This window comes from Grus americana, chromosome 9, assembly GCF_028858705.1.
Source record: "Grus americana isolate bGruAme1 chromosome 9, bGruAme1.mat, whole genome shotgun sequence".
NCBI lineage: Eukaryota > Metazoa > Chordata > Aves > Gruiformes > Gruidae > Grus > Grus americana.
This window is the reverse complement of record NC_072860.1, coordinates 23,600,692-23,618,549: the sequence shown is the minus strand read 5'-3', so window position 1 is coordinate 23,618,549 and position 17,858 is coordinate 23,600,692. Positions and strand designations below refer to the sequence as shown.

Below are 17,858 nucleotides of genomic sequence, written 5' to 3'. Positions count from 1 at the left end.
AACTGACTGTGAGGGGACTGTTGAACGCACAGAACTATTTGGATTGAGTTTTGTATTGTTCTCTTTTCTTTTTACAGGAGATCCATGTACAGTTTCTTCTCAGCTGGAGTTAGAAGAGGCCTTTCGCTTGTATGAACTAAACAAGGATTCAGAGCTTCTAATTCACGGTATGGTTAAATTTACTATATTACTTCTCCTGTTTGTACCTGTGAAGAAGTGGAAGTTTTACCTTGTGTTATCTGTGCCTTGTGCACAGCCTACTCAATTAAAGCCTGTTCTGGCATTCTGTCAAGAGGATGCTGAAGACCATGCACCACGCTTTTTAGCTGTCAGCATTTTGTCAATCTTCTTTATAAAATTGAAGAAGGAAAAAATACTTTGTTGGTTTATTAATGAAGGACAGCCCTCGTCTCTTATTCATTCATCCCTAGTGCCTTCATACGCGTGCTGGCAATGAATGGTTGAAGATATATACCACAGTGTCCTACACTTCGTTATTGATAAGTGCTTTAGAGCAGCATCTATATTAGGAAAAAAAAGTTGATGAGCTCCATTTGTGATCCCAGATTAGTCAAAAGTTTGACTTTTCTAAAATTAATATTGTGCCCCTGATTAATGTCTAATTGTTCATTTTTATTTTTCAGGATTATATGCCTATTTTGATAGCTTCTGCAGTATATTTTTCTTACTGTTAGTAACTTTGCAAGTCAAAGAGGGATTTCAGTTTAGCAGATTATAGCAGAAAAGCTAGGGATTATTGCAAAGATCACACATTGTTAGTGTGTGTGTTACACTACAGTATCTTAATGTGGTCCTTCTCTAAAAGGATGCAAAAAATCTAGTTTACCATCAGCTCATTTGGAAGGAAGAGACAGCTTTTCAGCTTCCTACAGACTTTTAAAAAATGGAAGAATATAATCTCTTTCTATATATTTTTCACTCTCTGTATATAGTACTTCAGTATGCATATTGATCTGCTCTTTCTCCATTCATTTTTGTTTTGATAAGATTCCAATTAAACCAGCAGCAGGCACTCTCTCCCCAGTTTTACTTCTCTCTGACAGTTACTGAAGCAAAATAAACTGGGGGGGGGAAAAGGATAAAGTAGACAAGATCATATGTAGCTGTTAGGACACTGTTACATAGTACGTTTATAGTCAAGATTTCAAAATACTGATTGTGATGATTGGTCACATGAGAAACCAGAATCATTACTTTTTTCTAGTTACTTTCTTTAGGAAATAACTTGATTTCTTCTGCCTTTTGCTTGTATTTCTCATGTAGATCACTCCTAGGTCCAGCAAAGGGTTTTGTGGCAGCTTTTCAGCTCACCTGCTCTTGCACAAGGTTTTGTTAAAATGCAGTCTGTGCTGTTCTCCTAAATGGTTGAATGCCTTTCAGAAGTGTTGTATTTAACCCAAAGATTTATTTTCTGTCTGAAATAAAAATTAATCAGAAGTTAATGTCTTTCTTGCAGTATTTCCCTGCGTACCAGAACGGCCTGGCATGCCTTGTCCAGGAGAAGATAGTAAGTAGGCATTTTAGTTAAGAAGTACAGAAAATCAGGAATTCAGATTTCCTGTTTTAGAAGATTTTGATATTCTATGATTTGACATCCTGTGCTTATGAATATTAATAATGCAAATCTCTACAAATGAAATATTTAAGAGGAATAGAAAGTCTTGCTAAACTTAGATGTTGTTTGTCATTTCTGAATCATTGTTAATAAGCATTTCACATTCCTGTTAACTATCCATGTCACTCTGCTTTCCTTGCTTCTGCCTCTTCTATCGTGACAGGTTTTTTTATCCTATTCTGTCTTTTTGGGAGTTGCCAGATTGCTGGCTGACTAATGTGAACAAGGGCTTGTAACCAATGGTAATGACTTGTCATATAACCATTTTTAGGTTTATGGTTAATTCATTTTAAACTGATGTTTAGGTACTATCAGTAGTATTCTCCAAAAACCTGCAAGTTCTGTTAGCTAATGTACAAGACATTAAAGAAGTCATTTTCCCTCTGTCTTAAAGCTTTATAAAAGAGCACATGTATGTTATGCACACACACACATCTGTCAGCTTGATAATCCAAGTCTCGGACAAATGTAGATGTGCATGCTTTAAAGTTAACTTTGGCAGTATGGGTAATGCTGCTTTTCTGAAAAAATGAGGTTGCAGACTGAATCTGAAATCAATTTGCAACTCAGTGTAGTTTTGTATATTCTAGTTTTCAATTTTGGTTCCTGACATGTCTCTAACAATAAAAAATACAAATTAAAAAACCAACCAAACAAAAAAACCCCAAACAGCTGTGGATCTGAAACACTGTTGGATTTGTGCAAACAATCTTATAAATCATGGAATGATCCTGAAATTTACCTTCTTTCCTCCTTCCCTTTCCCCACAGCTCCTCCCCAAGTTTAGGTAAGGTTGGTGCATACTTTGCACACAAGCGTTTGTCTTGTTTGGGCAGTTGTCCTTCTCTTGACTGACTGTTTCTTTTAACTTTGGAAAAGCAGAATTAACTTTGATCGGGATATTCTACTAAAATTTTTCTCCAAAACCTAAAAAATGAAAAAGATACTTGGGACATTACTCTGTGTTCTTGTAAGGTGCAGGAGTGAAACTTAACTCTGCAAATCACTCTACACAGAAACGTCCGTGAGAAGATGTTGTAGTTCTGTGTTTATATTTTTATGGATATAATCGTATGTTTTTCCTCTTAGAATCCATTTATCGCCGAGGCGCCCGCCGGTGGCGAAAGCTCTATTGTGCAAATGGTCACACTTTCCAAGCCAAACGATTTAACAGGGTGAGACTCTTGTTGGAAAACCATGATACAGGGATGTCTTACTTTCATAATGACAATGTCACTGCCTTGAAAAATTATAACGTAGTTTTATTCTCATTTTTTTGTTTGTCTATATTATGTAGACTTTTGGTAACCCTGTAGTTTCACAAAACTTCATCATTATTAAATTATCAAGAACTTAAAATAGAAAAAAACAAATAAATTGGTTGCAATTCACTTTACATATACTCTGAAATCATGATATCGTTTATATAAATGCTCCTGCGTTCCCTTAAAATCTTCGCAGAGGGCAAACTTGAACACTGGCATTAGATGAATATGAGCTGAAAGTACATTTTCAGTTCTTTAAGGTCTGGGAGTAGAAAGGTCTGAACTCGGTTCTGATGCACAGAATTTTCTTTCATGGTTTTTAAATGAAAAACTGAGATGTTTCTCCAAACAGCCTGCTTATGATGGCATGTAATCAACTGAAAATAACAAACCATTTGTAATATTTTTAAGAAGCAATGGCCAAATATAATTAGCTAAGGACAAAGAAGGCTATCTGCTCTATTTAGAAAAAGCAACAGCAAAAATCAAACCCAAAATATTTGAATAATCCAGGTTCCTTGACAGCTTTAATAATCTTTCCTTCTTTTCTAAGCTTAGTGTATTGTGTGCTTAATGCTTGAAATTGTCTCCACTTAACTTCATCCTGAGCATCCTTCATATCTGGCGCTTTTTGAGGGGTTGTTTTTTTTGTTTGATTGTTTGTTTTGTTTTTTTACCTCTTCCTGGTCCAAGGCTGTCAAGGCACCATAGTTTAATCACCTTCCACTCGTGCTTCCGTAGGCACCCTGTTTTCATGGTTCTTATGAGTTGTTTTGTGAATGTCCTTCAGTGAGTGGTGATCTTCCCATTTCCTGTTATCTGGTGGTTTATTGTGTTGAGGGTTTTGCTCTCCTGCCTTCCTCCCTCCATACCAATGTAAGGGCTCATCTACAGAGAGATGACAAGACATGCAGCAAATTAGCTTGGTCACAGCAGCCTGCTGATTCAGCTGTGATGCTTTTGACCTGGAGTTGGCTCATGTCTCTCTGGCTCTGTGTACAGCAGAAGAGGCTCTCTGTGCCTGCACCTTTCCGTGTATATGCACGCTTTCTGTATGGTACTTGCTGCTTATTGTAATTTTTGAGCTCCTTTGTATTGTATCTGCCTGTTTGTTCTTAAAGTTTTCAGATAGAGACTCTTGGTATAGTGGCAAGTTCAGTAGGGATCTGATACCCTATCAGTTATCCTTTGTTAATGAAAATTTGACTTATTGTTTAGTTTTGCTCTTTAATTGGTTTTGTTGATTTCTCATTCTAGAGAGCTCACTGTGCCATCTGCACTGACCGAATATGGGGCCTGGGTCGCCAGGGATATAAATGCATCAATTGCAAACTCCTTGTTCACAAGAAGTGTCACAAACTTGTCAGTATTGAATGTGGCCGTCATACACTACAACCAGTAAGTAAAACTTATCTGAAAAGTTGTCTTTAAAAAACAACAACCAACCAATCAAACAAAAAAGCCTGGTTTATACTAATGGTTTTCAAACTATAGTCTGCAAACGATCACAGTAGATGAAACATCATTCTTTATGGTTAATGTGACACTTTGCAAGAAAGTTTGGGAATCACTTAACAGAATGGCAGTTGAGTGACAAGACTTTCATATCTGAGATTTTCTCCTGTATCAAATGTAAACATATAAGTGATATTTATCTCATCCTTCACAATGTTGTTACATAGCACATAAATATATATATACACACACATATGCTATTTTAAATCATGAAAGTGACGTACAGGTAAAAGAAATTCTCTAAACATTTGTTAGATTATTAGACTATTTCCTATTTTACAGAAAAGGAAGATGAAGTGCAGAAGTTTTGACTTTTCTCCCAAGAAATTCAACCATTTTTAGATCTTAAGTCCCCAGAAAAATTTAGATGACTACTGGTCCTGGTTTAGTATTAAAAGCTGATAGCTACAAATCTCCATTTTGTGAATTCATTTGACTAATATATGTACTGCTGAAGTACTTGAGCTTTTCTGTCTCGCTTCTCATCTGCTGTACTTCTCTCTCTGTTGTACTAAGTTGTCACTTCAACTTCTGGAAACATGTCATAACTTCTGGAAAATAGGTAAAATAAGGACTGCAGTGGTTTCTTTTATTGTGTATGGATTAGAGCAGTAACTATGTTGACTAATCAAGTTAAAAAGTAGCTAGATTATATTACTTAGGGATCATTTCTTTCATTTATTGTCTCTAAAATAATGTCTGTCACACTTGGACAGTCTATTACAAAAATCCTTTGCATATTTGCAGGAACCAATAATGCCTATGGATCCATCATCAGTACATCCAGATAATGTAGAATCAGGTAAGATCAATACTTTTTTTCTTTAAATTACTGTACGTTGCTGAAACATGAACTTTGGGTTTGAAAATGAAACAGAATGAATTTAAGTAAATTATTTCAAAACCCTTTGTTTACTTTTGTTCATAGAACAAGAAAAATAAGACAGCTCCTTAATGTGAAGGAGGATATAAATATAAAAATTTCTCAGTTTTCCTTATCTTAACTGTTTAAGAATCTTGGCTAAAAAGGAAGAGTTTAGGCTCTCAGTTACATTTTCCCATCAGTAAGCTGTGTACTTGAAATTCTCTGATCAAACAAACGAAAAAACCCCCTTAACAGAATTGACAGGGTACTGGATGGGTAGTCAAACAGATTCATTCTTGTAGCAATCAGAGTGATGGTCCTAACATTTTAATTTGGATATAAACAATGATCAGTTTAAAAACCAAACAAGCCACTGTTCTGCACAAGGTTGTCTCTGTGTGGAGTCAAGATTAATCAAAGCAATCTCCAAATATAATTACAGGGTTTTATATTAGCCGTAACTGATTATTAATGCAGTATTGCAAAAGAATGATTCTGATGGTTTAAAAAAAACCAACAAACCAACCCAACAGTTTTGAATGCTTACAACAGGTGCATTGAAATTGTGCATCTCTCTGAGCTCTTGTGTGTGGAAATCGTAAGGCAAAAGAAAATAATGTCGTGTCACATCAGTCTAATCATTTTTCTTGTGCTTCTAGTAATTCCGTACAATCCCTCAAGTCATGAGAGCTTGGACCATGTTGGTGAAGAAAAAGAGGTAAAGTATCTTAAGCCCAGGCTAACTGTATTCAGAGATCTTACAGCCTGTGTCTCTCTCAATTTTAAGATTATTTTTAGTAATTTAATTTGTCACAAACTGAAAACTAGTACATAAAGCACACTTGGGTTGCTCACTCAGGTGTACACATGTATGGCTTGAAAGCTGTTTTATTTTGAACCTTCAGCTGAGATGCACTTTGATTTAGAAAGTATTCCAAACTCCTCCAGTTTCATTTGTTCTTTATCTGCCAAGTCTCCTCTGCCTCCTTTCTCTCCCCTCACATTCCTTTCCAGGACAGTGCAGTTTTTAGAATAACAAATGTTAATTGAATTACTTGTTTATATTAATTTTGCACTTCTGTTTGAAATGCTGACTTTTGTAGTTGCTAAAATTGGCAAGCCTGCTTACTAATTTCAAAATATCTTTATCAATAGGCAATGAGCATTAGAGAAAGTGGCAAAGCTTCCTCCAGTCTGGGTCTTCAGGATTTTGATTTGCTCCGAGTTATAGGAAGAGGCAGTTATGCTAAAGTACTGCTTGTTCGATTGAAGAAAACTGAACGCATTTATGCAATGAAAGTGGTGAAGAAAGAGCTCGTCAATGATGATGAGGTAGGCAATCTTTTTATCAGTGAATCGGGCAACTCTTTGGAAGAGCTTCATTATCTACCACAAGGTGGGAATCAGGCTTGTGGATTTGCAACACTAATTGGAAATTATACATGCAGTTTCTTATACATACGATGCTATAGAAGAGTCACAAGACAGATAACCGATTTTGAGGTTTCCATTGATAGACTGGTAGCTCACAGCCACCCTCCCATGCCAGTGGTTTCTGTTGTGAGCCTCATTTCAGTGTCTCCTTTTGTGAGCAGCACTGTCTGCCGCAGTGCCCCTGTAGAATTCAAGTTAAGCCTGGTTTGCTTCGTTATTTTGGAGCAATATTCTATATTTCTCCTATTAGGTTGGCTTGCTGGGCTGACAAAGAAATGGCTGGAGTCTGGTTTTCATATGTTCAAGTTTGATTTTTTTTGTCACAAAGGAGAACTCATAATGTTATTTTAATTGCTCTTTAAATTGGACCTCCATCTTAACGATTTGTTTGTAGCTTTATACAGTGATTAGTGGAAACTAATCAGAATTGCAGTATTAAACACCACTTGTTGCTGAAGATTTCCCTTGTGTTTCTTTAGGCTACTCTGAAAATACTTGAGTGACTGCAGTTTGCTGTCCAAGAGCTTTTGCATTTGTTTCTCAGTCTGCTATTGATTTCTTCGGCATTTCTTGATGCTATTTTATATTTGTCTGTACCATTTTATCTATTATAGATGAATGTTTTTTCATTCCCAAGTGTAGTTATGCAATGAGGCTAGAAGTATGGGACGGTCAAGGGGGGGGGAGGGGGAAGAGTATGCTAAGTTGTCTTACTTCGCATTGGAGAACTGTATAATATTGAATTTCTTGCAAGTAAAATGAGGATAGTAAAACACTTGAATATCTTTCTCCTAATTGTCATTAATACTTGACCTAAGTAGCAATCCTTTGCTGAATGTCGCTTTTCTTAAATAAACAGGATATTGACTGGGTTCAGACAGAGAAACATGTCTTTGAACAGGCTTCAAATCATCCCTTTCTTGTTGGTCTACACTCTTGCTTCCAGACAGAAAGCAGGTAAAGGTTGTAAGATAATAAGAAGATATATTCAAAAAATATTTCATACTGTTAGGCACCTGAAAGGCCTATTTAAAGCATTAAGTGTCAGGTAGATAGTGAAAGTCAATGTACTGTAAATCATTGTAGCATTTTATGAGCAAAAGGCCATGTTCATCATCTAAGCCTTTCAGAGTGGGAAGATGCCAAAGGATGTAAATTACTGGTAGGTATGATGAGAAGGATTCTGCACAGGGAGAGTGGTGCAGCTAGGAGAGAAAAAGGTTTGAGAATATGAGGTAGAAGACAGACCTAGAATGGGAGGGGGGAAAAAAGGTGTAGGGAGAAATCAGAAGTACAAAAAAAGAGGAAATTTTTCTCAAACTTGCATGGACTGTCTGAAGATGAACCTCTGAGCAAAACTTGGAAAATAGTACCTGAATTTTAAAAAGGAAACCAGAGTACTAGAGATGAAAATTATTATTTTCCTGTGTGTTTATATATAGGAAAAGAGATTGCAGTAGATGAATAAATTATTATTCCTTACAGTAAAAATTTTCAGTATATATGAAATACAGCTATTGTATATTTAAACATCCTTGCTGTTTGAAAAGGTGACAAGCTAGTGGAGGGAAGTGAGAAGAAAGTATTTGTAATATACTGTTAGTGTTAACCACAAACAAAGGAGATTAAAGGGATCAGGAAGGAAAATGAGAATTTTATTTTTTTTCTGGGTTTTGCATAGAAACTGATGTGAATCTATGTATATAGTCACATCCATAATAAGGACAAGCAGTAGCTGTAATGGATTAGGAATGTGGGGAAGATTACTTACTTTCCTTCAGCAACAACAGAATTATCTAGAGAAACTTTGTATACTTGATTTTTAACTTTGGAAATTTATTCAAAGGGACGGAAAATGGTGAAAGCAGCTATATTACCAGAGAGATGGGAGGAGTTGAATTGACATTGGTAGCAGACCTGTAGCACTTCAAACCTCTTTCAGCCTTGTATACAATTATTTTTAATAAACTCCTGTGTGTTTCAGGTTATTCTTTGTTATAGAGTATGTAAATGGAGGAGATCTCATGTTTCATATGCAGAGACAGAGAAAGCTGCCAGAGGAGCATGCCAGGTATGTCTAATTTCAGATTTCTTGCCTCAAAACAGTTGGTTTTCTGACACAGTGCAGTAGTGCAGAGATTATGATGGTGAGCTAGCAAATCCTCTCTAGATGTTAAGGATTTAAGAAATGTGAAGCTGCACCCTCACTTTAATGCTGCAAGCTACCATATTTTTGTTTCAAGGAGGAACTGTAATAGGTATTGTTTATATAAACGTTACCCTAGATGACTTCAGTCTGATTCTGATTTTCTTTTTTTCCCTAGAAGAACACTTTTGTGGTGTTTTTTTAATTGTCTAATGATATCAGTGTGTTTCTCTTAAAACAACCAGTACCAGCTGTCCAGGCAAATGCTGAGTTCTTGGTGCATATGCTTAATCTCAGATGGTGAGATGAAAGGGATGATTTCAGTAGACATTAATATTAATTAAAAATAGTTTTTGAAGTGACTGTGGATGAAACGTTTGTATGATTATAACCAACTTACCCACTTTTCTGATGAAAATAATAGATTACATGGGATTATATTTAGAAAAGTGTCACACTACCAAGTCTGTGTTACTGTGGTTTGGGTTTTGATTACTTGAGTAATCAATATCTCTTTCTACACTAGGTTTTATTCTGCTGAAATCAGTCTGGCATTGAACTATTTACATGAGCGAGGGATCATTTACAGAGATTTAAAACTGGATAATGTGCTACTAGATTCTGAAGGGCATATTAAACTCACAGATTATGGCATGTGCAAGGTAAGCTCTAGTTCCTTGCTAACCAGTAAAATCAACAATTAAGGAATTGTCATGAATTAAAAGATGCAGAGACTTAAAAATGTGAAATTTAAGGTATTCATTTACACACAGTGCAGATAGGCTGTATACTCATTTCACCTCTACAAATGGAGAAAAGAAAAATGCCAAAGTGCGCAGACTGCATATATATATATATATATACATACACACACACTGTTTATGGTTTTATGAAGCTACTGTACCAACTTGACTGGGAGGGATAGGCTGAAAGAGTCAGGAGAGCTTGATTTCAAAAAGAGCAAGAGGTTGAAACGTATCAGTCACGCTTGCTCCCATTTGGATTCTGTGACACTTCCCACTTTCTCTAGAAAAAATTTTGTCACTACAAAGACACCGGAGCACAGGTTTGACATTGCTGTTATGTTGATCTATTAGAAGTATTTTAAATGCTGTAATTTTGACTAAGCAACTGAAAAGTACAAAATAATACAGGTTGGAAAGGGCCTCAGGAAGCCTAATCCACCCTCCTGCTCAAAGCAAGGTAAGCTATAAGATCAGGCCAGGTTACTAAGAGCTTTATTCAGTCTTAAACTTCCACGGATGAAGATTCTTCTCTGAACAGCTTGTATCTGTCCATTGCAACACCTCAGCCATGTAAGCCATTCCACCGTGCCTTGGTGGTTCCCGTTTGCCTGTCATTGGAGATGTGGTGGAGCTTACTAGCTAAAACCTTAAAACACATTGTTGTCAATCCTCTCTAGACGTGACCTACTGCTGTTTCTTCTGAAACAAGTAGTATTTTGTATTCATTTACATACAGATTTAAGTATAGTTTTACTAAAACAAAAACAGTTTATTCAGGATGCTTAAATTAACTCAAAATGAAGTTCTTGGCAGAGGGGGAGCGTGAAATCTTTGGCTAGCTGTATTTTCTTTCCATCTTTTCTTAAAGGAGGGTCTGAGGCCTGGTGACACAACCAGCACGTTCTGTGGGACTCCAAACTATATTGCACCTGAAATTCTCCGGGGAGAGGATTATGGTAAACTGCATTTTTCACTGCTGCCATATAACTTTCACCTTGTCTCTTACTTCTTACTTGAGTTGTTTAGCAGTAGAAAGTATAAATCTTCATTACACACATGATCAGTCTTAATGCCGTTTAAAAAAAGTAAACAAACCCTTCAAAGGAAGGGCAGAAAATATCACACCGAGCAAATGAGATACCTTGCCTTCCACATTTTAAATTCTTTATATCGGTCTTGAAGAATAGCTTGAGTCTCCCAAATTTATTATTGTTTATAACTATTTTAGATACTAATAATGATATACTCGCAGTCTTGAATTGTATTTGGTTTTGGAGCTTTATATTTGGCAGCAATGAATGTATTAGATATAAATGCATTGCAAAGGGACTAGATAGTAGACATCCCTTTCACAAATCTCAGTGTTAAAAATAAAATTGTCTATGCAATTGCTTGTTCAGGAAGTCCACGAGATTCCTGAAGCAAGGGACATAAGAGAGCACCGACGACTTGCTGTGTATGTTTCTTAGTACTTACCCTTTCTTTCTAAGCTTCCGATACTGTGCCAGGCAGATCTTTGATCTCTTTTCTTCCCTTAACATTTCAACGCCATACAATTATTTTCTATTTTTGAAAAAGTGTATATATTTTTTAAATCTACCATTTTATTTTAATTGAATGTCTCTTTCAGACTGGCTTCACATCTTCCTTCCTTATCACAAACTCTGTATCAGTCCCAGCCTAGCTACTGGGAGATTTTTTCTTTAGCAGTGAATAGTAGAATAGATATGCTTAGCACCATAAATGACTGTCTTGCTGCTATTAAGAATCACATACTTCCTCCTTGTCCTTATCCTCTGCTATGGATAACACACAGTTGGTTAGTAATGACTAGGCTTAAATATTATCTAAACCTTTGTTAAGGTCCTAACACCAACCTTTAAACTTTGTGTTTCCTTTTCTTTGTACAGCGTTCCCTCTGACTGTGTGTGTAATGAACCAAATAATGTCTGGTACAACAGACAAGGAGGTTACCTCTCCTTTGAGATCATCAGAAAGACTGGCAATACTTAAATTTTTGAACTAATTCTTTCTTCTCCAAACATGTCTGGTTTTAGCCCCAAATGTGTTGGTATTTTTTTCTCCAGAATATCTTCAGTGGTGTTTTCTCCTTTGAATTCTAGGCTTCAGTGTAGACTGGTGGGCACTTGGTGTACTTATGTTTGAAATGATGGCGGGCCGGTCACCGTTTGATATTGTTGGGAGTTCTGACAATCCTGATCAGAACACAGAGGATTATCTTTTCCAAGGTAAGTACCGTGAATGTTGTACACTTCTGTGCTTTGTTTCTACTTACCTTTAATCTAACTTTAAAGATGCAAAGGCTGATATGAACCTTGTTTTCTTGCAGTAATTTTGGAAAAACAGATCAGAATTCCCCGATCCCTTTCTGTTAAAGCAGCAGGTGTTCTAAAGAGTTTCCTTAATAAGGTAAGAGCTAAAGGGGACTATTTAAGACTTCTCAAGAGCAGCTGTTTTTTTAAAAACCTGTTGACTAATTGGTGTGTAGCAGACATACTTTATCTGCCATATACATGAAGAGGGTAGAAGAGATCTGAGCTGAAAGCGGAATGTCAGTGGGGCTGGGGACCTGTTGTAGGTATCTGTCTTAAAACCTGAAGCTCCACATTCTCAGGCTGGGATCATGAGTAAATTTCAAATTGAAAGGTATAGAAATGCTCCAAGTGATTTCTTCAATCTGGGGAATTGGACAAACTTATCAGATTTATTTTGGCTCTTAAAGAGAAGAAGCTTAGCAAATCACTTTGACAATTTCTGATGACTTCATCAAGGGAAATGCAGAGGCAGTATGTACTCACTGTTTGCTGGTAGCTAACTAGCCTGAGAGTCAAAAGGTGCATGTGTGGTAGCAGACTAGTCTGAGCACATTCTCATAGTGAGTGTTACGTGAGTGGGGAGAAAGAGGTACAGGAGAAAACAGATTTGGCTGAATTATTCCAAGAAAGTAATACTGTTCGAGATCCCTGCTTCCGTTACAACTCCTTGGTAGTATGTGCGTGTGTGCAAATGTGTACGTGGAGATGGAATTGTCTTGTTAAAATAACCATCTCTCCACTGTGTTTATCAGTAACCTGCAGCTACTACCCTGGTGTGATTTGCCTGGCATAGGCAGTCTGCTCAGGGAGGGCTGGAGGGGAGAATTGAATTCACTTGTAATCTAACCAAGGTTGCTCTGAAACATGGTATGTTTAAACAGGTCTAAATGAAAATGAAGAAAGATGACATGGCTGTTTATATAAAATTCTGTTAAAGGCTTCCATATATTCATGGCTATTTCAGACAGTAAATTTGAACAGTTTCCAAAATAAATAATGCTAACTTAGTTCTTCAGTGTCCCTTGTAACTCTGGTGTTTCATTTCTCATGGAATTTGTAGCATTGGTATTTTATTCATGTGTAGGCCATGGCACCCATTTAGAAATATTTTGTTCCTTGTACAGGATCCAAAGGAACGTTTAGGCTGCCATCCTCAAACAGGATTTGCAGATATCCAGGGACATCCATTCTTTCGCAATGTTGATTGGGATCTGGTATGTGAATACCCACTGCCTTAGCTTATTTTCTTTGTATACAGTGATGGCTTGACAACTTGTTTTGAGCATGAGAGATGACATATAAACTTCAAAAATCTTAAGCTCTTAGCTTATGATGTACCGTAATGACAATACAGAATCTTTTAACCCTTTTACACACAGTAAATACTGTAGATTAATAGAATGATTGTAGAAAGTATACAAATGAAACTTAATAGTAACTTCCAGCCTTGTTTAAAAACAATTCAGTAGGCTGTCACTCATTCTTGGTGTCACTAAATGCATTTATTCTTAGATGGAGCAAAAGCAAGTGGTGCCTCCGTTTAAACCAAATATATCTGGAGAATTTGGTCTGGATAACTTTGATTCCCAATTCACCAATGAACCTGTGCAGCTCACTCCAGATGATGAGTAAGTAATGTAGAATTTAAGAAGTTTTGATAAATCAGTGAAGGAGTTATAAAACTTCATTTAATAGCTGTAGTTGTAGTACGTAGAGTATACGTGAAGCAGTAAATAACATTTTCTTGTGTTAATTTAGAGAAAATTCTGCAAGGTGTCCTCATGGTAGACTTTGTATGGGTGGATGAAGTATTGTACTCTGCCATGATGTAAAAATCAGCCAACACTGGGAAAGTTGCTGTAAAGAATCTTAGTTCAGGGAAAGATGAATAAGTGTTATTTTACAAGTTTTAGTGGTATCATCTGCAAGAAATGAACGTGTGAAGGAAAAGACCTGTTTTGTCAAGTGGTTTATTTTTGCATTACTTTAGGCCATGATATTTCTAGAATGTTGGATTTAGGTTGACTTTATCTTGGGTGTGCTGAACAAGAGAAGATGCATTGTTTGGCTTGTTTGTGTATTGTAAGTTGTTAGTAGTCAAGTGAGTTTATCCTGGCTGCAAAGCCTTGACAAAATGCATGACAATGTGTTTGATTTTGGTGGTGGTTTTGTGGTTCCTTACTCCTGAGGGTCCCTGATTTGGGATGAGGAGGGAAGGGCCTTTCTAGTTGGATTGAGCCACTGCTGTTCGCATTTTAGGAATTTTTCTAGGGTTTTGTATAACATTTGTGTAGTATGTAAACACAAACAGTGAATATTAAATGTTACCTATGCACCCTACTTCTTCACCTGCCTTATTCACCCCCATGTACATTATACATTTATATAATGTACAAATAAAGTTTAGAAAAGTTGCTGATGTAGGTGCAGTATCTATCACATCCTAATATTTTCAGTTTTTTACAAAACTGACTGTTTTGGGAAAGTTAAAACTGCAGACCTTGCAGATTGCTTTGCAGGGAGAATATGTGTGTGGGAGCAGCCCAGTCACTACTCCTGGGTGGTTTTGTGTTTTGTTACCATTATAGGGGCTAGAACAAAACCCAAACAACAGTGGTAACTCTAAGGAGAGAGAGGGACAAAAGAGAGAAGGGAAATGTTCTCAATTGTAGAGGTCTAAATTTTAAGATAAACTACAGTTAATATGGTTAACGCTTTTTAATTTTGCTGAACTAATGACTTTTTTAATCTTAATAGTGACATTGTGAAGAAGATTGACCAGTCTGAATTTGAAGGCTTTGAATATATAAATCCTCTTCTCATGTCAGCTGAGGAATGTGTCTGAATTCTCCACTTCTGGACTGTGCCAATTGTTACTCTGTTTGTTTCTGCATGGATAAACATCTCTTCATTTGGATGCACTTCTATAAAACGAGTAACTGAACATCTTACCCTTGCCACCTAGTGTGAATTACTCACTAATTTTCTTTTTGTATTAATTGTTGTCCAGGACAGTTGTTATGCTAAACCTTCAGCTGCCAGATTTAAAATGTTGAGCTTTCCAACAGTCTTGCCAAACTTGAATTTTAATGTAGAAGTTGGTTTCTGGGGCTTCTGACTGAACAGTGGGGTCTGGCTGTATAATCTGCCAATACAGCGTTCCAAAAAAGTTTTCTCACTGCTTTAAGAACACAAATTGCATTAATAAAGTATCATTAAATGACTTCCATCTTTCCAGCGAGACAAGTAAGACCTTACAACTTCTGTAGTTCTAAATATCTTCTCTCTAAACATCTGATATTCCTGCTCTAGACTTAGAGCTGTGTTATTGCCCTTCAGATTGAAATGACAGCAAGGAGAGCAGATTTTTTAAACCAAATAGGTCAAGAATGGCTGTTTTCTTAGGGTGTATAGATCCTATCCAAAAGGAGAGGATTAACTCTATGTTAGAATCAATAGACCTTGCTCCAAAACGCTGCACTAGGAATTGTACGCCGATACAGAGAGTGCCTTTCTAAGCCTGTCCCTTTTGGTGAGGGCTGTACGTGGTATAAAGTGTCCATTTCAGTGGGCGGAATTCAATTAATACTTTAAAAAGTTAAAATCTGTAGAGCGTAATTTAGCAGTAATGGGCAGCTAATATTGACAGATATAGAACCTCATACTGTTATTTATTGCTTTTACACTTGCTGTCTTATCAGAGCTGCATCAGTTACAGCTATGGCCTAAGTGAGGGCATTATTTCCTTTTTTTAATCTTACTGCCATGCTGTTGGAAATGTATTTGACTTTGCCAATGGAAAAAGCACATCTAGAAAAAAAATAGATGCTGTCCACAGTGACTCCCTGAACTTCTCCACTTACAGACGATGATTTGTAATCACAATCAAACCTTCAATGTTGGTAGGAGACTCAAAGTTAATAGTAAAGCAATTGGAATAAATTGAAAGAACGGTTCAAACTAGGACTTTTGGGAGGTGTGACTCTTACATTTCATGTTAGTAAACAGTGTACTATACAGCACAGATAATTCTTATTTTTAACGTTTAAGGAATAGTTTTGAATGTCTTAGGCTGAAGAAATGCCAAATGTACCACTTATTTTATTTTGGAGAAAAGGGATTAGGAGACATAGAAGAAAAGAATCTGCATTATACTAGTAAGAGCTGTAAGTCAAGCTAAGAGCTACTGAAAGCAAGTCTAAGTATTTGTAAGCACATGTTAGCAAACCTTATCTGAGGCTTTTAATAAGACTTCTGCTTGGTCACTGTCTCTCCTTGAAAATCCTCGTGTGGCAACACTGTAAATTCATAGCACAAATCTTCCAGTGTATATTTTTCACTTACATGTTAGCTTCAAGGAGAGAGATTGCACAAATACACGGTAGTATGGTATTTAGTTTGTATTTTTGTTTGCAACGTGAATAGGAAACTCTTAAGTACTGGACTGAGTTTTCAAAACTGGGTGATGATTGGAGTGGCCTCAATTTCAGGGAAGCTTTGAACCTCCGCTCTGTTAAAAATCAGGTTCCCTTAAACTCAAGTTTTATATTTTCAAATGTAAAATATCAGAGTAAACCTGCTTTTAAAGAGCAGCTAATAACTTCAGCACGTTTAGTTCATGTCAAGTGAACTGCTTATATGCAGTTTTAAAATTGTGATTAATCGTTTAGCCTCTGACTTCTACACCCGCATGACTAGTTTAGACATCAGGACTTAATTGATATTAAACTTAGAAGTCATTTAAAGCAAACAAGAAAAGCCTTGTCTCTACAAGTGGCTTAATTTCATATGGGGTATTAAGTAAAATGGCTTTATGTAAGGAAGGGCATTTCTGCTCTTCATCACAGAAGAGTAATGGCGTAAAACACTGTCTTATGCTTAAAGTAAATGTTAATATTTTTGTCGATAATGCCACAGAAAAGATACTTTTTCTATTTACATATCTAACTATTAAGAATGTTGTTAAGTGACAAACATCTTAAGTAACTGTAAATCCATTTTTACACTTTAATTCTCTCCAAAGTGCCATGATATTAACAGTTATTTTTCATTGTTAAGCATATAGAAACTGTCTAAATATTCAGAAGGGACACTGGGTGTAAGCAGTTCAGGGCAGTAGGCTTTGTCTTTTGGAGAAAATGTTTGCATCAGAAGCATGATGTGTTTATGTGGAGTAACCTTTTTGTATACAAGTTGGATTCTTATGGGTGCTCTGCTAGTTAATATTGTCACTACTATTTTCCTGTTTCATATGGAATATGGTCTTGAACGTTGTTGTGTAATCATTCCCTTTATTTGTGCACACTTTTTACTTTAAATAAAACATTTATATTAGGCCTCTGTATGTTAACCTCTAAAAGAAATACTGCAAAATGCCGGGCTTTGCTTGGGATTGTCATCTGACCCTGAACTATCCAGGTCCCACTGGAGTCGTGTTCTGATCTTATAATTTCTTCTGGAAGATAGCACTGGGATAGACCAGAGCGACCTAAGAAACACCTCACCTTGGCCCGTGTTCCCCAGACATGTCTTGGAGTGGAGGTCCTGCTCCAACGTGGTTCACCAGCCCTAAGTTCGCTGTGCCCTGTGGAGAAAAAGCATCCTTGTAGGTTCTGGTTTTGTTGAAACGAAAGTAAGTAGTGAGGCTTCAGTCAACTGTGCAGATACAAAAAGCTTCAAGTAAAACATCAAATGCAATTCCTAGCTTGCTTGACCAAGGACCTTTCAGCTGGACTTGTAAGATGGCATCTCAGCTGCCTGAACTGGGGATTTGGAGCTCAGAGCAACGCTCTCATCTGCTGCGCTTAATTCTGCGTGATTTATTTCTTTGTTTCTTCAACTCCTCTGCATTCTCTTAGATTTCTCATGCGGAGGGCAAAGGCATTTACCTCATATCCTGCCACAGATGCAGTATT

General features: G+C 36.7%; 1 protein-coding gene across 4 annotated transcripts in view; it reads left to right on the top strand.

The window, feature by feature from the left end:
• The window catches only part of PRKCI (protein kinase C iota), a 34,219-nt gene extending 16,933 nt beyond the window's left edge, over positions 1-17,286 (top strand). For all 4 annotated transcript variants that reach the window (XM_054834613.1, XM_054834612.1, XM_054834614.1 and 1 more), the window contains exons 3-18: positions 78-167; positions 1,478-1,528; positions 2,726-2,811; positions 4,159-4,299; positions 5,164-5,218; positions 5,941-5,999; positions 6,437-6,613; positions 7,575-7,672; positions 8,700-8,786; positions 9,388-9,523; positions 10,476-10,563; positions 11,731-11,856; positions 11,958-12,037; positions 13,068-13,157; positions 13,456-13,571; positions 14,701-17,286. In XM_054834613.1, coding sequence (XP_054690588.1) covers positions 78-167; positions 1,478-1,528; positions 2,726-2,811; positions 4,159-4,299; positions 5,164-5,218; positions 5,941-5,999; positions 6,437-6,613; positions 7,575-7,672; positions 8,700-8,786; positions 9,388-9,523; positions 10,476-10,563; positions 11,731-11,856; positions 11,958-12,037; positions 13,068-13,157; positions 13,456-13,571; positions 14,701-14,788 — 1,568 coding nt within the window. In that variant the 3' untranslated portion in view covers positions 14,789-17,286. The remainder of the gene's footprint in view (positions 1-77; positions 168-1,477; positions 1,529-2,725; positions 2,812-4,158; positions 4,300-5,163; positions 5,219-5,940; positions 6,000-6,436; positions 6,614-7,574; positions 7,673-8,699; positions 8,787-9,387; positions 9,524-10,475; positions 10,564-11,730; positions 11,857-11,957; positions 12,038-13,067; positions 13,158-13,455; positions 13,572-14,700) is intronic.
• The last annotated feature ends 572 nt before the right edge of the window (positions 17,287-17,858 follow it).